Source organism: Dreissena polymorpha, chromosome 5, assembly GCF_020536995.1.
Source record: "Dreissena polymorpha isolate Duluth1 chromosome 5, UMN_Dpol_1.0, whole genome shotgun sequence".
Lineage (NCBI taxonomy): Eukaryota > Metazoa > Mollusca > Bivalvia > Myida > Dreissenidae > Dreissena > Dreissena polymorpha.
In genome coordinates this window covers 99,794,847-99,810,619 of record NC_068359.1, presented here as the reverse complement: position 1 = coordinate 99,810,619, position 15,773 = coordinate 99,794,847, and the positions used below count along the sequence as shown (strand labels likewise).

Below are 15,773 nucleotides of genomic sequence, written 5' to 3'. Positions count from 1 at the left end.
CCGCTATGTACATGAAGTAGAAGTAAAAAGGTTGCTAGGCATGTAAAGCCCAAGTTTACATGACACCCAGAGGTTTTTTCTTTACAACCATTTAGCTACATGATAATTTATTAACAGTTTTCTTACCAATGGTCTTCGTTTTTTTAATATAAATCCTCAACTTAAAAAAAAAAACGTTACACGGGACAAAATGTGTTAGTGGTTGTTATCCGTACATCCACATCTTTGTGAGTACTTTCATAATTAGTGTGGTACAAACTTCGCTTACATTGTGCATTTAGTAGCACCGATACTAAATATATAATGTTTACATTCATAATGCAGTGCATTTAAGAGGATTTTAAATGGGTAACCTTGATTTTATTTCCAAGATTTTGTTTTTAAATTTAGCTTATTCCGGTTTGTAGTTTTATCAATACGAGTTTTTCGATGAATTGTGATGCGTGGGAAAACCTCCATACTATACGAACAGACATTCTAGCGCAAATTCGAATAACCCATGTCTCTTTATTTCGAAAATTGCCTGAATTAATGCCATTTACCGGAGTTAAACGATTCATTTATAAGAGGAATGTTATGTTACGGCACTGACATTTTATAATTTGCATGTGTCGTACAATTTTTCCCACAAACTCTTTGAGAAGACAGATCTTTGACAATTTCAAATTTGACATGTTTGGAGATTTTTTTTACTGAAGTGGTTTATTAGGCCAAATGCTAAAAAGATGTTCATGTTCATGTTTCCTGTCCGGCTTAAGTTACTTTGACCTCAACACTTTATAAATTTTGTCTATAAAGATCTTCTTTTCATTCGATACAATCATGTTACTTCGTAATGCACGGTTTGCCTGATTTTGTACAATGTTTGCTTAGGCAGCGTTTGGATGTTGGTAGATCACTTTAGCTGGTTAACGACTATTTGGTCTTGAATATTTAAGAACATGGAACCAATTGGGTGTTGTATGTCGCGGTGCATATATACATACTAAAACTAATACTAATACTGATACTAATACTAATACTAATACTAATAAAAATAATAATGATGATGATAATAATAATAATAATAATAATAATAATAATAATAATAATAATAATAATAATAATAATAGTAATTATGATAATAATAATAATACATATTATTATAACAATGATAATAAACCCGACTGTTTATTATTAGTTTTGGTACACAGGCAGGACACGGAACAGTTTTTATTAGGCCTCACGGAATAATTGGGGGTCATTATTTATATAAAGTGATGGCAGCAATTGTGTCGGTGAAAAGCTGCAAGAATCATTGTTGGTAAATAACTGTCGTGAGTACACTATTTTATTGATATTTTATTGAACTCATTTGAATTTAATTTATAGGTTTCTATGGTGTTACTGGTTTAAATGTACTTATGTTGTGATATAAATTTGAGCGTTTATTGTTAACACAATAATGGCGATTTATGTGTTCTCAGAGCTGCACATGGTCGCCTTTGATTCATCGACAAACCAAATGGAAAAATCAGATTCGATTTAATTCTTGATAAAAATTAGTCGCTAGATATGTGTTTGTCATCTAAATATCAATGTTTTATTTTCTAAACGCTAAGAATGAAAATAAACATTTCCATGACAAAACTGTTATTTGTTACATCAATGGTGACATTAGGAAAATCCAACTTAAATGGTATATTGTTATTATAACTGTTTCAGCCAAATAGAAAGTATTTTGGCGGGGTTTAAGGGTAGCATCACGAATGTTTGTTGTTATTTCAATTCCCAATACAGACGCAGTGAAGGTTTTGTAATAAATGAAACATGGAAATACATTTACATATTAATATTGCATAAACATAAGACAGATATTGTTTCGAAATTGAAGGTTTTGCCATGGAATGATTACAATCAATTAACATTGCAGGTATTCGCTTCTTCTTAAACAAATGTCAGTTTTATTAATATGTGTATGTGTTTTTCCAACTGCGTTCACCATTTTTTACGCCATGCGGTTTGTGCAATTTTGCTTAAAACTATGGGCATTCGAAACAACAGCTTAATTCATCTTCCGCGGGTTTTTTTACCTTTAAAGTTAACCTTGACTTTGCAATCGCAATATATTGCAAAGTGCCTTCTGCGAATCATGTTAAAACATTTAATGGAGAGCACTACGGTCATTGCTTTGGGCATCTAACCCTTTCTTACCAATTAATTGTTATCGCTTTCAGAGCTTTGATAATTGCTTTCCGACATAACCTCAATTACGATGTCACGTGTTCGCCTTCTTGTTGCCACGGTTACGGCGGTATTCACTTGCCTCAGCTCGACGCTCGCGTGCTCGTGTGTCGGTGGAACAACGAAGGATATCTACTGCAGGAGTGATTATGCGATCGCGGCCAAAATACTCAGCAAGACGCCCATCTCTACAAACCCCTGGGTCCATGTATACGAGTACAAATTCGAAGTCTTGGAGAACTACAAGTGAGTTTTTTCTTTCTCCTCTGAGGTTTGCTATCGTGCATATGTCTCATTATTAACTCTAAGCCTAAAACAGCGTTCTCTATTTTTTAAATATTTCAAAACTTTTTTTCGACATAGCTGTTTAACTTCACTTTTGACCTTACCTGACCTGACAGCGGCTAGACACAAATGTATACACTTCATTTATTCCATTGGCTGATTTGAGCATACAACCAAAACATTGGAAACATGTCCGCGTCTTTGTAACACTGTTTTACTGCGTGTTCAGTATGAAACAATGTTATCTGTAATGAAAAAGCTTGATCGATACAACAGTTTTACGCTCAACTCTTGACATCAAGACGGTTTGTGCGTGCACCTTTTATTTTCAGAGGATGGCCAGCGCAATAGCGTTGATACTTAAAGACTATGTTCTCAAATTTAGTAATTACTTCCATATTCATGTCTGTGTACTAGTATATTTAAGGTCATAAAAGTATTGTTTTTCCCTATCCTGATATTCGTTTTGGCCAAACCATTTTAAATTGTTTTCGAAATTGAACATTTAACATGTAAAAGTATAAAGTTTTAAACAAGCCGTCGTTCTAACAATAATAGCGTGGCCTCACTTAATGCTTTGCATTCCAATCCGCAAGGTATCAGGGTCAGTTCGCGGCCAGAATATAGACGCTATCGCATGAACTAGGTGAACAGGAATTTTCTTTAGACCAGAAATATGTTAAATAAAGATATTCAGCGATATAATTATGGTATGTCAATAATAGATTCTTAATGTGTTTTCAATAATACCATGATAAATAGTATTTTTGATTAATTTAAGGGGTGTTGCGGCAGTTTATTTAACCAAGGATATATCTATAGCAACACCGATGATGCGATTATCACAACTCAATATTTTTGTTAACAGTATGGCCACATCAGAAATGACCGAGTTGGTTCATAATACAATTGTCAGAGGTTCGATCCCAGGTGGGGTTAACTTTTTTATACTTCTTATGCCCCCGGATCGAAAGATCGGGGGTATATTGTTTTGGCCTGTCTGTCTGTCTGTCATTGTGTCAGTCAGTCATTGTATGTGTGTGTCACAAAACTTTAACTTTGGTTAAAGTTTTATAACTTTTGCAATATTGAAGATAGCAATTTCATGTTTGGCACGCATGTGTATCTCATGGAACTTCACATTTTGAGTGGTGAAAAGTCAAGGTCAAGGTCATCCTTCAAGGTCAAAGGTCAAATATCATTGTATTTTTCGTTCCTAAAACTTTAACCAACGTTACAGTTTGGTCATAACTTTTTGAATATTGAAGATAGAAACTTGATATTTGGCATGTATGTGTATCTCATAGAGCTGCACATTTTGAATCGCTAAAGGTCAAGGTCAATGTCATCGTTTAAGGTCAGAGGTCAAATGTATGGCTTCAAAGCGGCGCAATAGGGGGCATTGTGTTTCTGACAAACACATCTATTGTTTTTTTTCTTTCTTTAATTTTATTCTTGCTTTAAACTGGAGCTGTTTAGTCCAGTTGTTTACATTTATCATTTTAAAGCATGTAATCACAAACTTCCAAACATGCCGAAATCTGTGAACAAGTACATGTAAGTTCTTAATGATTAAGGTCGAGTTTGATACTGTATGGTCTTATGTTTGTGATTCAATATTGTTTTTTATTAATGTCTTTTGGTAAGCTGTTGTTATCTCAATTAAGATTGTAAACAATGTCTAATGCCAATGCATATTTCTAGCAATCTATGTACCGGTACTTGGGTTTTGCCTAATTGCTGTTTTTTATGAAATTTGACACAGACTGTTAGAAGTGCGGTGACCCCCTTTTTTATTTGTGTTTTATGATGACAATACGTAGATGAAAATATATGATCAGTTTCGCAGAATTCTATTAGACAGAACAATATTTAATTCCATTAATGTGGTTACAATAGTAAAAAATGACGTTTTTTGAGGTGACATAAAAATATTAAAAAATAATTTTCTTAACATTTAACCTGTGTTCTCCATTTTATTGGAAGTGTGTGGTTTAATTAAATGGTATATGATGTATCTTAGCTTATGTAATATCTACATGTTGCCAATTTTATAGGTTATTAATTAAATAATTATACGCAATTAGAGATTTTTCAGTTTTATTGAAAAAGTACATGTTATATAATTGTGAATAAAATCAAAACAAGGTCGGTGACCCTATGTTTTTATTTCAGTATTAATATTGTATTTGCATATATATATTAAATATAAATTTTGTACAAAATCGATTAGATGGAAACAAAAATCTGCAAAACTGCAGCAACACCCCTTAACAAGAATTATTCCACCATATTGACTAATGTATTAAACATGAGCACGGTGATTCTCGATACTGTTAATAATTGAATCAAATAGCAATGCCCGACAAACCATCAAAACAGGTTTGTTCGAAGAACGCGCGTATAAATATTTAAATATGTACGGATACGTCGCGTGTGGCCGGTTGACCTTCATTTTTTAATTTCACTTCCATTCTTCTTTTGGTTTTCTGCTTTGTCTCTATAGGTTTATGATCAGAAATATGTAATAATGTAAAATAAGCCGCGAAAACTCCGCGTAACATCCCGTACTGCGTTTGATGCAGCTAAGAACTGCACAGAAAAAGACATTCGCTATCTTTGATCTCATTTATTGATCTCTTTACCTTTCACCAACTACAACCACAATCAACACCGTATATCTTTTTTTTTAAGATATTGCTTGTTAATCATTACCCCAAGCGATAACTGTCTAATGACGTACACTGCCTCCTTCACATCTGCCTTGAGTATGGACGGACTTTCGTCGTTCGCTTCGGTTTAGGATTTTTCTGAAGCAGACGGGGGTCTGTTTCAATCGGGTAGTTATAGATTGCGCTGCCTTATCCAGTGTCTGCTATATAACTGGCCTTGTGCTGACTGGTCTTTGTGAGGGTCTTGAGGGTGCTGTAGGCCTTCTTACTGCTCTTTGGGATCACCTCTTTCTCAATGTTCATTCATTTCTCCTTAATCCACTCCTCCTTGGCATGTGTCATCTTCTTTCTCATCTCCTGTTTGCTTTGTGGTATTCTGTCATCGAGTACAGGATTGTGTACTTCCAGTGACTCAGTTCTCTTCTGTTGTCAGTGACGTCCACGATATCGGTCGTAATCCATGGCTTGTTCATCCTTTTCTGTCTCCCAACTCTTCTTCGACCTATGACATCAAGACCCCCTTGATGTTGTTGGTGATGGTATCGATGTAACTGTCTGGGATGTTCAGGGCTGCAAACTTGGCACCTATCTTATTCCGGGCCCCGACCGATCTTGCTTGGTATTCTGTTGTTTTGTCCTCATCATTTCTTCCAATCGCATTAGGGAGACAGCAGCTAAGTGGGACCGACGACAAAACATGTATCGCCGCAACAAAACGCTGACACGATCGAATCCCAATATTTATGGAGCATCTCTCGTGTACTTGGATTTTTTCAGGCCGAGTGCCGAGTTGGACGCCGCACGTCAAGTCATCCAGGCGACTGACGCAGATACCCTCTGCGGAGTCCTCTTAAGCGCCGGAAGTAACTATCTCCTGATGGGTTACTTCTCTGAGGACTGGAAATCTGATCAATCGAATCAGCTAGTTCTAGGTATGAGATTGAAGTCTTATAATGTACGTCATGGGATTTGCTTGCATGCGCGTGAAAGTCGGCGGCATGCTATAATATAAGTTGATTCGGATGATCGACGGTGTCAGCGAGTCAAATGTCTGCATGGAAATCGCCTTTAGAATGTTTTTGTATATAATAAATTATGTTTAATCACGTTTTACATACGTGTAGACTAGGAACCTATACTTCTTCAAAAATTGCACATTAACGATATTTAATACGGCGGGCTATCTCTTACGTGGTCGATACGCTAAGCGACATATAGTTAGACTACGCAAAAAGATTGCTTTGCTATTTCAACTTGTTTACAGTCTTTTTGTAATTTACACATAGCGTCATATTGTGTATTTTCGCAGCAACGTCATCGTGCAATTTGAACCGCGAGCTGAGTTCAAGCGCTGCGGTGGCCCGGACTGAGGCCGGACACGTGATGAGCTTCCTGAACGACGGGAACTTCCGTTGTGAAACCAGAGGGAGTGGAAATCCGAGCTGGCGGAGTATCATAGAGAGAATCGTGTCCAGGGACCTGAACGCTAACACTGAGATGAAATAATGCGAAATACGTAATGCTGATTTAGAACGAAAATGTATTATTATATATTGATGTAAGAACTGTATACACATGTACTGGCAATACAAAAATATAAAAATACATATAATAAAGATATCTTCTGTGTGTTGTTTTAAAATGTGTTTTTAAGCTCGAATAAGCAAAAAGCCAGATCATACCTATTGAGAAAATACGTTCCCATTTCGAGTCCGTTTTCTGAGTAGAACCTGTTTTTAGCATTTTTGAGTGATTTTTGCTTATTTGGTCGCTCCCCGAGTAGAAAATAGAAAGTAGCGAAAGAAAGTAACATGATTTCGTTTCATATAAAAAAACTTGATCCCAAAACAAATTGAATAGGAATATTTATAATAAGACAGCGATGTGTACATGTACTGTTGAACCTGTTAACAATGAGATACAATTTTCCTGGGTATGTCAACCAGGTAACTACCAGTTAACTATAAATAACGCAAGTAGATTGTTCACCATCGTCAACTGGTAAACCTTGAAATGCAAATTGTGCATGCGTAGTGAATTGTATATTTTATATATATACAATGATCAATGTACTTGCGTTATTTATTGTTGTGTGTGTGTGTGTGAGTGTGTGTGTGTGTGTGTGTGGTGTGTGTGGTGTGGTGTGTGTGTGTGTGTGTGTTGTGTGTGTGTGTGTGTGTGTGTGTGTGTGTGTGTGTGTGTGTGTGTGTGTGTGTGTGTGTGTGTGTGTGTGTGTGTGTGTGTGTGTGGTGTGTGTGTGTGTGTGTGTGTGTGTGTGTGTGTTGTGTGTGTGTGTGTGTGTGTGTGTGTGTGAGTTTGTAAAAACCTACCAACCGGGGAAAATCGTATGAATACACACCAACCACCCGGGGAACACCTTCCAACCGGGGAATTCCCCGGTTGGTTTTAGGCGAAAATCTCTAATCTACGTGAATGAAATACCAAACTGTCAATTTAAATTAGAAATCCAACGCCTTCCCCGATTAGCGGGTTTGTGGCATGCACAAAATATACACGAATCTTCACCATATTACAATCGAGTGTGTATCCAGGCTTATAACAGTTCCCCGGTTGCGCTGTTTAAAAAATCATACACTCGGTATTTATATCATTTAGTGAAGTCAGTTGGAAAAATGGAGTTTCGAGCGAACAAACGCATTAAACTAAGGTAAGTTTTTTAATTATGTTTATAATTTTTAATTACTATTAAAAAGCGCTTTTATGTAAACGTTAAAGTAATACTGGAAGACGAATTCTAAAGATCGATTTATATAAATACATAATTTGATTACAAAGCTTGTTTTACGGTGCATATTTCAAGAATATATTTTATAAATATACGTTAAACAAAGTAGAGCTCTAGGCAGTTTTTAGCTCGACTATATATATACAGTGGAGCTATCCTACTCACCCCGGCGTCGGCGTTAGCATGAGCGTTAGCGTGAGCGTTGGAATGTTAAAGTTTGCGTACCACCTCAAATATTGTCTATGTCCCTTGACATATTGCTTTTATATTTTGCATACTTCTTTACCAACATGACCCCAATCTATAAACAAGAGCAGACAACTGTAACAAGCATCTTGTAAGAATTATGGTCACTTTTTTGCCACTTAAAATATGCATATTATTGATAAATCTTTGTGAAAGTTTACGTACCACCTCAAATATTTTCTATGTCCCTTGACATATTGCTTTTATATTTTGCATACTTCTTTACCAACATGACCCCAATCTATAAACAAGAGCAGACAACTGTAACAAGCATTTTGTAACAATTATGGCCCCGTTTTTCCACTTAAAATATGCATATTATTGATAAATCTTTGTTAAAGTTTACGTACCACCTCAAATATTTTCTATGTCCCTTGACATATTGCTTTTATATTTTGCGTACTTCTTTACCAACATGACCCCAATCTATAAACAAGAGCAGACTACTGTAAACAGCATTTTGTAAGAATTATGGCTCCTTAGTGATTTTGTTATTACTACACATGCCTAAATACATATTATGTATATCATGAAATTAATGTAATTTGTGTACAAGGAATTAATGTCAATGTGTTGTACTAAATGGTTTTATGAATAACGAACTTTTTAACTCTGACTAGATTATGTGTTATACCATTTTTTATTGTTGTTGTAAATAGGCAACACAATGACTACTAGATCTACGGACAGCCAGGAACCAGGACAAACAACATCCGTACACACGGGAGAAGTCGATGAGACGGTTTGTAATATTTCACTATGTCGAAGCTACTAAGGCGTATTTTCTGGTTTGGTTTAGTCTTCAGTGAAATAGGCGTAATTTTGCCTTAAATTATATTGTGCCAATATTTATTCCGGGTGATGCTAATTGGTATTTGGGCTTAACATAACACGTACGTCGATGATCATTATATTAACATGTTATGCGAATTTTAAAAGAATAAAATATTGTTTACCAGTTGTAGTGACTTTGAACTACTTGTCTTTCAAAATCTTCATATACACAAAGAATTTAGAATATACACCTGTCAATGAAACTGGTGCGCATGTGTATTAACCACTGTAGTTTATAAACATCGACTTCATCATAATCACAAAAACGTTAATTATCGCTTATCCAAGAAGTGTAATATCATTAATTTTAATTTTCAGTGTAAGACTTATACGCTGCCAATTACTGTGTATGAAACTCTGAGACATTAAGAAATTTAACTTGCGTGTTACATATGGTCATTGGTTGATATTTCATCTTAACGGCAAAAAAACAATAGCGTCTACTCGATATTTTGCTATACGATACATTCTGACATGGGTAAGAAAAGATAGTTCATTTTACACCAACCACCGCACAATACATACATGATTTACCGTGAACCACAGTCCGTTCACCAGTTCTTTTTTCTTCCAACACATTTGTCCAGAGAAGTACAATACCTTTCATTTAACCGTGCATACATTTTGTCTTATTAGTATCTGTAAAAAAATATTCCTTGTATACTTTTTCGAACTTTGATAACATGTTTGAAACAACCTGGTATATGTTAAGACTTGCTACGTCGGTGTATTCAGCCAATCTTTAAACAAGCTTGATACGTTCAAGATAAATAATCAAAGATATGTTAAATTTGAAACCGTTTTGTTGAAATTGATCATTTAAATGCAACCTTTAAAAATGTTTTATGGGTGTTTTTCAGTTTGTTATTATGTCGACAAAACAAGCTATCAATCTGTTTCAAATCTTCCCCAATGACAGTGAACGGCAAAAAATAAAACATGTGATGTAAGATCAGCAAAAGTAAACTATTTTGGACGAAGGTGAATTAAACTTGTATTATACCATCGGTTGCAAACATTTACACAAAATTCTCATGTCACTTAGATTTTCTACATCTTAATAAAAAGCCACATGAGTGATGATATCAACTGAAAATGCTGCTACTAAAGAATTGCAATTTCAACTGATACTAAGTAACGTGGATGTATGAATCTTACTCTATTATTGTCTCATTGAATTGTGTTGCAGAGTACCGAAACTAAAGAACATAGCGACACTGCACACGAGTACAATTCACAAGATGCAGCAGAAAATATGTTGAACAGTGAATCATCGGATATCGATGTACGTAAACTTATAACGATTTTGTGATTGCAATACAGTACACACATTTAACATTTTATCTATGATTATATATAGTTCCGATTTTTTTCAAGCTCTAGTATCGAACTGTAATTAAGACATGCATTCTGGTAAGTGTTATGTTACACTTACACATTTTTATGGATGTAGTTCACCAACAACAAATTATGATGTTGTGATATTTTCATATTTTTATATGATCTCACACACAGGAAAGCAACTTTATTTTACAGGATAGTGACAATGACAAAGAATATATTCCGGAAGAAGGCGATGCAGCGTCAGATGAGTCGATAGTTGTCGAACTCATACCAAACATTCAAAGATTTCAAAAGAAGACAGCGTCAACACTACCTCCTGTTGAATCCTTGCAATCTCGTGAACGTGACGAATCATCCGCAAAGGCACACAAAACCAACATCACCATCGCTCAAACAAATAACAGTGAATACAGACATTACGATAAGAGATTTTATTGCATGTTTTGCGAAAAGGCTCAAATAAAACTAAAAAAAACATTTGCTTTTGCAGCATAAAGATGGGCAAGATGTGAAAGATCTATTAAATACGGAAAATTCAGCAGAAAATAAAAAGATGTATGAAAAAATAAGGAACGTAGGGAACCATCTCCATAATGTTAAAGTATTGCGAGATGGCCAAGGACAGCTGTTTGTGTCATACAGACAAAGTCACAATCAACGCGTAGCTGCAGACGAGTATGGACCTTGTCCTTACTGTTACGGGTATTACCCGAAGAAAATCCTGTGGAGGCACACTCAAAAATGTAAGTTTACAATGCGGCGGGATCAAGAAAACGACTCGCTTTAGAGAGCAGCCTGCTATTACCAAAATCAAAAGAAGGAAGCACTATTTTAAGACGAGTAATCGAGTCCATGAGAAACGACGAAATAAGTCGCAAAGTCAAAAGTGATAATACAATCCTTGCATTCGGTGAAAAACTCTGTACAAAAAGGGGCCATGATGAAAAGCAACACAATTATATTAGACAGAAGTTAAGAGAAGTTGGTAGATTGCTGAAAGACATGCGATCTTGTCCAGGCAATGTTGAAAAGTCTTTGGAGAATTTCATGTATCCAGATGCTTTCAAATTTATTACACAATCTTGCAAAAACGTTGCAGGCTTCGACGGAAACACCAATACTTATGCTACACCATCATTAGCCTTAAAGATTGGCACAACGCTTCAGAAATGTCTAAAAATTCTAATTTTGAAAGGAATCGAAACAAACAACCAGGATCTGCAAACAAGGGCTGAGGAGCTTTCCAAACTATTTGAAATTAATTGGACGGATGACGTGTCTTCCAATGCCTTAAGAACACTTCATGAGGCTAAGCAGAACAGTCAGAAAGAACTGTTGCCATTGGCAAATGATGTCAAAGTAATGTCTGAATACTTACGACATGAAGCAGAAACACATGCAAATACCTTACAAGAATCAGCAAGTGATTGCGAGAAAAGGCAAGCATGGCATAAGTTGTCTGAAATCTGCTTGTGTTTAATCGAAACGATCAGACGATGTGTCAAAATGACAGTCGAAGAATATTCAAAAAACAAATTGACAAATGACGATGGAGAATTAGATTGATGTTTAACAAAACTGGAAAAAAACCTGTGCCGTTATTTTTACCGTACAGAGATTATTGCAAAACGAGGTCGAATAGCTGCAGTACTGTTTCCAAGACAGGTGAAAGAAAATATCGACCTGCTCATACGCAGCAGAAATTCTCTAACAAACTGTTTAAATAGTAAATATCTTTTCCCAACAAAATCTGCATCATCGCATATTCGTGGGACAGATGTATTACGTTCAATTGCAATTGACTGTGGAGCTGAACATCCGAAAAGGCTTCGTTCTACAATGACTAGGCTTTTTAACTTGTCTGAAAATGAAATAGACATTCTAGCTAAATTTCTTGGTCACGACATTCGGGTACATAGAGAATTCTACAGATAACCAGATGGAACCATGCAGGTTGCCAAAGTCAGCAAGCTGCTCATGATGATGGAAAATGGGCAAATTACCAGAAATTCTGTCAATTCGCTAGACGATATTGATGTGGACGACGAATGTATTGTAGGTATGTCGCATTTTTAGTGTTAAATTCATACAGTAAACTTAATGTTATTAATGGGCTCATTACCGAACTTGATTACCTAAAGTGATAAAAAGAATTACAAACATTTTCTGAAATATACTTGTGTTATGCAAGGCAATTATTTTTTATCGGAATTTAAAGTCTACACTCATTTTGTGCTCAGTAAGGTTTACATTGGCTACTTCTAATTTTTCAATTTCAATGCACTAACTGCATATTTATTTGGTGTGCTTCGGTTGTTTCCATCATTGTTATATTATAAACTATATATAATTTTTGATCTTGTGATTTACACGACAGATGAACAATATTCTTCTGAATTATCAGAAAATGAAAATACTGAAGACCTTGAAACTCTGCTTCCCAGCACCAGTCAACCAAAAATAACAGACAAAGGTATGCATACACATGTGAATGCATTTAAGTTATGTATCTCCAAGTTTCTTATGTTTCTTAGAACATGATTTGCTTACATGTAATTGTTTGATTCATTAGGCAAAATAATGTTTCCAAATTTGTCGTGTGACATCGATGTCATTATCAGGTGCCGTAAGTACCTGGACGCTTTTGTCGTAATTTTGCTATGAAAAATTGTACTGAAGTATATATATTTAATATGGATATCTTACACATGGCAGTTAGCGACGTCATATGGTGTTTTATTATCCATGTACAGAAAAGGGTACTTCAAATACCAGGAGAACAAAACAAGCAGCCAAAAAGCAACGGAGTGAAGACGAAACCAGGAGCTGTTCACAGACACTTAGATCGTTTTTTGATAATTGGTAAATTACCAGGGAAAAAATCATTACTTGCATGTATTGAAAGTGAGAATGACCTTCACAACAGAAGTTGGAAAAATGTCAAAGACTTTTGCATAAATTTAATTGAAACAAAAACGCGACGGGGACTTTTAACTTAAAAAAATATAACACATATAATGCACGTTTAGGAGAATACGTTAAAGGATGAAGTTGCCACATGTGTTTTGTGTGTTTTCTTGTTCTATATACTCTTTTCGAAAACGATATATGTGTGCTTATTGTATTTGAATGTTTTATTAATACGGTTCAGTCAAAAACGATATTTGTTCATAATCATATCGCCGAACAAATTAGGATTGGTATATAGTTCGGCCAAAGAGTGTTTCTTTGTACTTTCTATTACGAGTTTCTACGAGTTACTCACTATACAAGTTATTTTTTACCCCAAACTTGGTGAATATGAATGAATATAGCAATTATGATAACAAATCAATCTAGAAGGCTAAACGTTCAGAGAAGGCACACAAAAATTCAGTCGGATAAATGGAAACAAACATTTTGTTCAAGCATAACAAACAAACACTTTTAGATATGATAAGATAAATGTAAATAACATAAAAAAAACTACTGCTAAACTACTGCTACAATGTGAAGAATACAAATGAATATTTTGTCAATTTTACAAAATTTGTTTTGAATGACAGGTGTCTGACTTGCAGTTGAGTACTTAATAGTTATTTTAAAGTAAAAATTTACCAATATGTAAATTATTGCGTAAATATCGCACTAGAATTGATTAAATAGTTGTTAAATATTACAATAATTTCCTACACAGACTTTTGTGCATTTGTTTTGCGTGTAGATATTCACATTAACTATCAATTCACATATTTGCTTTGTGTATATAATTGGTATGTTTATTTTCAGAATTGAGTCACACTGTTATAATTTCCCTGTTGGTACATATTATTTTTAAGTTGGCACCAACAAGGGTCTAACAATTGATTCACATGTGCTATCCCCAGTAAGTATATATACTAAAATGTAAGTGATGCAAAATAATATTAAACTACGTGTTTGATAAGTGTTTGCTTTGGTACATATTTAATTATTAGTGTTTTTATAAAATGATAATGCTGTCAAAAGCAGCGATGATTATACGTGTATAACAACATTAATTATAACTTTTATATTGTTTTCAACAAATAATATATGGTTGACACATCGGCATAAATTTTCAGTGCTTAAAATACACTCTTTCTTTTATATTTTATGCAAAAATTAGGTACATAAGTTGGTTTACATAAAGGTAGTTTGAACAAAATACGTGAATTCAAATCTTGAAAAAAGGTGTTTGGTTTGCAAGGGAAAACTAAGCGATTGCCAGTGACTATTTTCCTTAAAATATAATCTGTTATTTCGACAGGTAGAATTTAATGTAAGTTCATTATTAACGTTAACCCGTTTTTGGCATTCTCTACTCAAACAAGTGCATACATAATGTATTTTTTTAATACAGCACATGTGTAATGGTATCACAGTTGTAGAATTGGAATTCATATATTATAACAATAAATACTGATCATTATTCAGATTGACCTACCGCCGTAGACTAAGTCACTGGCGCATCAAAATGCATTGTTATCAAGTCGTTTTGCTAGTTTACTAAACTATTTTGTTTCTCAGGCCTCGCCACATTCGTTGTGAAACGTTCATGATTGTTTAAAGTTACAGATTTTATTATTTTTGAAAATGCAATAAATGTATTTAAGACAATTTAAGTGAAGTGGAAGTTGCCCTGCGTGTGAATGACTTTTCTGATGTTTACCTGTTTCAGGGGATTAAATGCATGAGTTATTTTATAATGTCAGAGTAAGGACAAAGTAAATTTACACTACTCAATCTACATGCTTATGGGCAGTTCTACTTTTAGGATAAAAAACTTCATAGTACGTGAACATCGTGAATATTTTTTTCTGATGGAAAAAAGGAATTAAACAAATAAGCCGCCTCCCCCTCTCCTTCATTCGGTTTGACAAATAGCGTGGCCTAAAACAAAAACATTATTTTTTAGTTTTAAGAACGAATTGTATTCATTTGTTGATTAATTCACCATGATTGATATGGTATAATGCAGCACTTGCATGTTTGTAGTCGGCTTATAGCTAATAAAGTCATAAATGTATTGTTTGATTTGCGTTATGTCTAGTATGCTTATATTGATGTGAATAATATTTGAGTCAATCAAATGCGGCATTTTTGCAGAACTTATATAAGGTCATATAATAAACATATTTAATTTAAATATTGTTTCATACATATTCTATTCAATTTTTGTACTAACTTAAATATTATCCATGAACGTGCACGCCATTGTCCTATCAACAACGGTACCATGATTACACACAATTACCCCTGTTGGTAAACGCAAGTTCCCCGTTGGACATTATTGAAGTTCCACAGGGATAGCGCGCTTAAGTTCCTCTCTTGGTAAACACAATTCCCCTGTTGGCACACATTAAAGTTCCACGGTTGGTACGCACATAGTACCCCTGTTGGTATACACCGTTCCCCAGTTGGAA

At 34.7% G+C, this 15,773-nt stretch overlaps 1 protein-coding gene and 1 long non-coding RNA gene across 2 annotated transcripts; both read left to right on the top strand.

Moving 5' to 3' along the window:
- Positions 1–1,228: 1,228 nt before the first annotated feature.
- Positions 1,229–6,783, top strand: LOC127832000 (uncharacterized). The gene is made up of 4 exons (XM_052357132.1): positions 1,229–1,316; positions 2,217–2,469; positions 5,958–6,112; positions 6,490–6,783. The coding sequence occupies exons 2-4, from the start codon at positions 2,255–2,257 to the stop codon at positions 6,684–6,686; spliced, it is 567 nt and encodes a 188-aa protein (XP_052213092.1). The 5' UTR covers positions 1,229–1,316; positions 2,217–2,254; the 3' UTR covers positions 6,687–6,783.
- A 1,966-nt stretch (positions 6,784–8,749) lies between these two features.
- LOC127880556 (uncharacterized) lies at positions 8,750–15,438 on the top strand. The gene is made up of 5 exons (XR_008049579.1): positions 8,750–8,914; positions 10,196–10,291; positions 10,543–12,409; positions 12,728–12,823; positions 13,104–15,438. It is a non-coding gene; the product is annotated as an uncharacterized LOC127880556 (long non-coding RNA).
- Positions 15,439–15,773: the final 335 nt, after the last annotated feature.

Coding starts and splice junctions, on each gene's coding strand:
- LOC127832000 (XM_052357132.1), top strand. CDS start 2,255: ATGTCACGTGTTCGCCTTCTTGTTGCCACGGTTACGGCGGTATTCACT. Junction 2,470..5,957: donor GAAGTCTTGGAGAACTACAA/GTGAGTTTTTTC, acceptor GGATTTTTTCAG/GCCGAGTGCCGAGTTGGACG. Junction 6,113..6,489: donor ATCGAATCAGCTAGTTCTAG/GTATGAGATTGA, acceptor GTATTTTCGCAG/CAACGTCATCGTGCAATTTG.